Source organism: Drosophila willistoni (genome assembly GCF_018902025.1).
Source record: "Drosophila willistoni isolate 14030-0811.24 chromosome 2R unlocalized genomic scaffold, UCI_dwil_1.1 Seg167, whole genome shotgun sequence".
In the NCBI taxonomy this organism is placed as follows: Eukaryota; Metazoa; Arthropoda; class Insecta; order Diptera; family Drosophilidae; genus Drosophila; species Drosophila willistoni.
Window position 1 is genome coordinate 1,230,883 of NW_025814050.1, and position 4,063 is coordinate 1,234,945.

Genomic DNA, 4,063 nt, shown 5'->3' on the forward strand with positions numbered 1-4,063 from the left:
ATCGAAAATTTAAACGAGTTATTCAACATATATATTTTGGTGTCGTTTTTCAATATTACAAAGTTTCAAATATTCGAAAAGGGACAACCAAAAGTATCAGAACTCATGACCTTGCCTATAATCATCGTTACGATTTATCTAGCGTATAATTTAACTACTATAAATTTGCCCTTTATAAATTAATTCAACCGAAAATATATTAAAATGATTTAAGCTTGTAATTTCTGAATGTTCTTTAATATAAAAACAAAAAAGGTGACTTCTCGTCCTAAATACTACAAAACAAAAGGTGATTTCAAAACTTAATGCTAATGAGAGGTTCTTATTGTACTCTTAAATACTACAAAACAAAAGGTGATTTCAAAACTTAATGCTAATGAGAGGTTCTTATTGTACTCTTAAATACTACAAAACAAAAGGTGATTTCAAAACTTAATGCTAATGAGAGGTTCTTATTGTACTCTTAAATACTACAAAACAAAAGGTGATTTCAAAACTTAATGCTAATGAGAGGTTCTTATTTAAAAAAAAATCAATTCGTTCCAATATCACAGTTATTTTAAAGTAGCCATTGATTTTTGTTAATAAAAACCAATGTGTTCACTTGTTTAGGTTTTAAACATGCTCTCCGTTCCGTCACAATAGCTCCTGTTTTACTAAATGTGCGCTCTGATTCAGCTGAACTTGCTGGTATACACAAGAATTTTATTGCGCATTGTCCAAGTGCAAATAAATGTTCCTTGTTAATCTGTATTGTAGAAAGTACAATTATGAAAGTTGTTAAAAAAAACTACACTTAACTTACCTGCCAATATTGGAGCGGATCGCTGTCATGAGGAGCATTGCGCTGCTCCATATATTGGCGAATGGTAATAATTGAGTCCGCCCGTGAACTTTTGTTTTTTTCTTTTATTTTTCCTGCCATGCATTTAAATAAAAATGGAGTCTCCTCATCATTCCTTGGCAGTTCCTCTGTGGAGTTTTTAGATCTCACGCCCTGTATTACATTATGAACCTCTCCCTCCAACATCAACATGGCCTGCTGGGCATTTGACGGATTTTGGAAACCCTCCTTTTTGAAGCGTGGGTCAAGAAGAGTTCCAAGGCGTGGTGCTGATCTATTCTCATATGAGAATAGCCTTTTTTTTACGTTGCTCTGTAAAAACTCGCAAGTTTCTCTCCCTACAGGTGTTAACATCTGCTCATGGAGCTCTTCCAAACTTTGCGATAAGGCGAAAATTGCAGGAGCAATTAATGAAATTGTAACGCCCTTTGCAGCAGACGCATGTTTTGTGGCTTTTTCGAACGGTTCCAAAAGCGAGCACAAGTCCTTCAAAATCCGAAATTGATCCTCTGACAGTGGAATCGGAGCATTATGACATCTTAAAAGGGTGCCAGTTAGGGGCTCCCTTGTCCGCAACACTCTCTGAATCATTTGTAATGCGCTGTTCCAGCGAGTAGGGACCTCTTGCAATAGAGAGCAAGGATTTTCGGTGCCTTGGGCATTTTTGAACTTTGCATAAGCAATAGCGCTACTCTTAAAGTAGGACACTATTCTTTTTGTGATTTTTAAAACGTTTTGCACATTTTCCAGATTTAAAGCATCTTGCACAACAAGATTAAGAGTGTGCGCAAAACACGGTAAGTGTTTCTTTTTCAATAATTCGCACGCTTTAATCATAGATGCTGCGTTGTCGGTCACAATGGTGTGCAGTTTGTCGAACACTTTCCACTCATCGCATATTTCCCGCAATGTGTTGGCAATATTTAGACTTGAATGGTTTGTCTCATCCATTAGTGGCTTTGTAGATAGCACTGCCGTCTTAAGCTCGAAATTTAAAATAAAGTGACACGTTACAGTTAGATAACTAACATTTGCACGAGATGTCCATGCATCTGTTGTGATAGCGCACGAGTCAACGGAGTCAAGAATGCCCTTCAATTTCTCCGTCATACTCTCGTTCATATTTTTAATATGCGTGTCCCGCAGAGTTTTTCGACAGGGCATGACGTATCTAGGGTCCACCACCCTCATCAAGTTTCTAAATCCAATATCTTCGACAACGCTAAATGGTTGCAAATCCGTTGCGACCATTGCAGCAATGGCTTTGTCAATTGCTTCCTTTTTGGAAGATGTTGGACCGTAAACGTCTGTCCGTGTTAAATATCGCTCTAACTGAGAAGACGTATTTTCGTTATTAACTTGCTGGGCAAGAGGATGGGCCCGTTTTAAGTGCTCTAACAAGTTGGACGTGTTTCCGCTTGTCTTGTATTCTTTGCCACAATAATGACATTTTGCAAGTTGTTTGTTTGGCAATTTGTCAAAATGTGCCCACACTGCGGAAATACACTTTTTGCGCTTAGGCTCCGGTTCAGATTTTGAACAAGATGGTTCATTTGATGATGTTGGAGAGGGATCATGATCTTTTTCTAAAAAAAAAAAAATTCTTAAAAATTGTCCTGTAATTGTTTCTTTTTAAAATGCTTACGGGATGAGGTCAAAAACTTGTCCATTTTAAAAGAGGAACTGCCAGGGTTAAAAATGTACTTTAATAGAGTAAAAGTAAGTACACCTGTATGTAAAGAAAGGCAGAAAAAATTAATAATAACAAAATCTTACTATATATTGCAAATTACTTACACACGTGTTGGAACCAAAAAGAAATTCGATATATCGACATCGAAAAATTTCCATCGATTTATCGCACTCCATCGGTTCCATCGATAATATCGATGGTGCCATCGATGGTTTTCCCAGCTCTAGCATGCATGTAGAAGGGAATGGGGAAAGAGAAGAAATGGAAATGATATTTGGAATGTTTTGTCTCAATAATTTTGTGGTTTTTAAAGAGTTAAAAATGTTGCAGTGTGTTTTTAAAAAGGTTACAGCTTCTAAAATAGGTAAAGTGTACGCCCCGAAGAAGCAAACATTAAGAGAATATGGATCCAATAACTGTACTCTTGTTGCCAGATAACACTTTAAATAAAATACTTAAACAATTTATTTATTTCCGATTTGGATCAAATTTGGATATTAGTATAATTTGATTGGACAAGGTAAAAAGTTACGGCAGATAATTGTGTTTTTTCAAATTACTTTACATACTACACAACACAATATACCGAATTTGGTGGCTCTATCTCTTATAGTCTCCGAGATCTAGGCGATCATACGGACGGATGGCCAGACGGCAGCTGTTTGTGTTTATTCTTGATTTGGCGGGGCAATGCGACCACTTTGGAAACTCGGTCTCACACTTACTCGTATTTGCCAATCGAGTGACCCATGCATCGCGTACGAATGAATGAGTGCAAACGAACAGCACATCCCGTGTTGAAATATTATTAGGTGGTCTCGTCGGAAACCGAAGTTTTCCGAAGTGTACACTTAACTTCAGTGCACGTTTGCTTGCTGACAAGAACAATCACATCACCGTCTCACTCGCACTCAACACTATGTTCCTTTCACTCGCACTTATTGCAAGCATACGTTATCATGCTTCGACTGTAGAGGTGGAGAAACATCGATGTTTTTAACGGTTTTTGCTTTGAATGAATACGAAGCAAATTCAGTAATTATTAAAACGAAAACGAAACGATTTTACCATTATTAAAAAATTAAATGTTAACAAAAAAGGTTTTTTTCATTCAAAAGAAGGATTACAAAATTTGAAAGATTATTTAATATAGATTTTAAATAATTTACATGATGTTAAAGTTTGATATAAGTTTTCGCGTTCGTCCGTCCGAAATTATTTGGTCAGCTTTGCTGAAAGTCCTTTCCGACTCACAGGATGTTGCGGGTATGCACAAAAACTTATTTGCAACATCTTTGAGTTCTTGATGGTTCATCATACCCTAATTTTCCTTAAAATTATAATCGTTAAATTTGAAAACATATACATATGTACTTCTTCATATTTACCTTCCAAAAAAAGAGAGGCTCGCAAATGAAGGACCACGTGGCTGGCAACACCAATCGTAATGCCATAATCACAAAACACTAATTCTGAATAAATTAAAATATTACAAACGCAAATATGAAAAATACGCTCGCTTTTTT

At 36.3% G+C, this 4,063-nt stretch overlaps 1 protein-coding gene across 1 annotated transcript; it reads right to left on the bottom strand.

Annotated features, from left to right (window-relative positions):
* Positions 1-218: 218 nt before the first annotated feature.
* Positions 219-2,604, bottom strand: LOC111519118 (E3 SUMO-protein ligase ZBED1-like). The gene is made up of 3 exons (XM_023178178.2): positions 2,490-2,604; positions 806-2,430; positions 219-748 (listed from the first exon to the last, which is right to left on the bottom strand). Exons 1-3 carry the CDS (start codon positions 2,512-2,514, stop codon positions 560-562), a joined length of 1,839 nt encoding a protein of 612 aa, XP_023033946.1. The 5' UTR covers positions 2,515-2,604; the 3' UTR covers positions 219-559.
* Between the last annotated feature and the right edge of the window lie 1,459 nt (positions 2,605-4,063).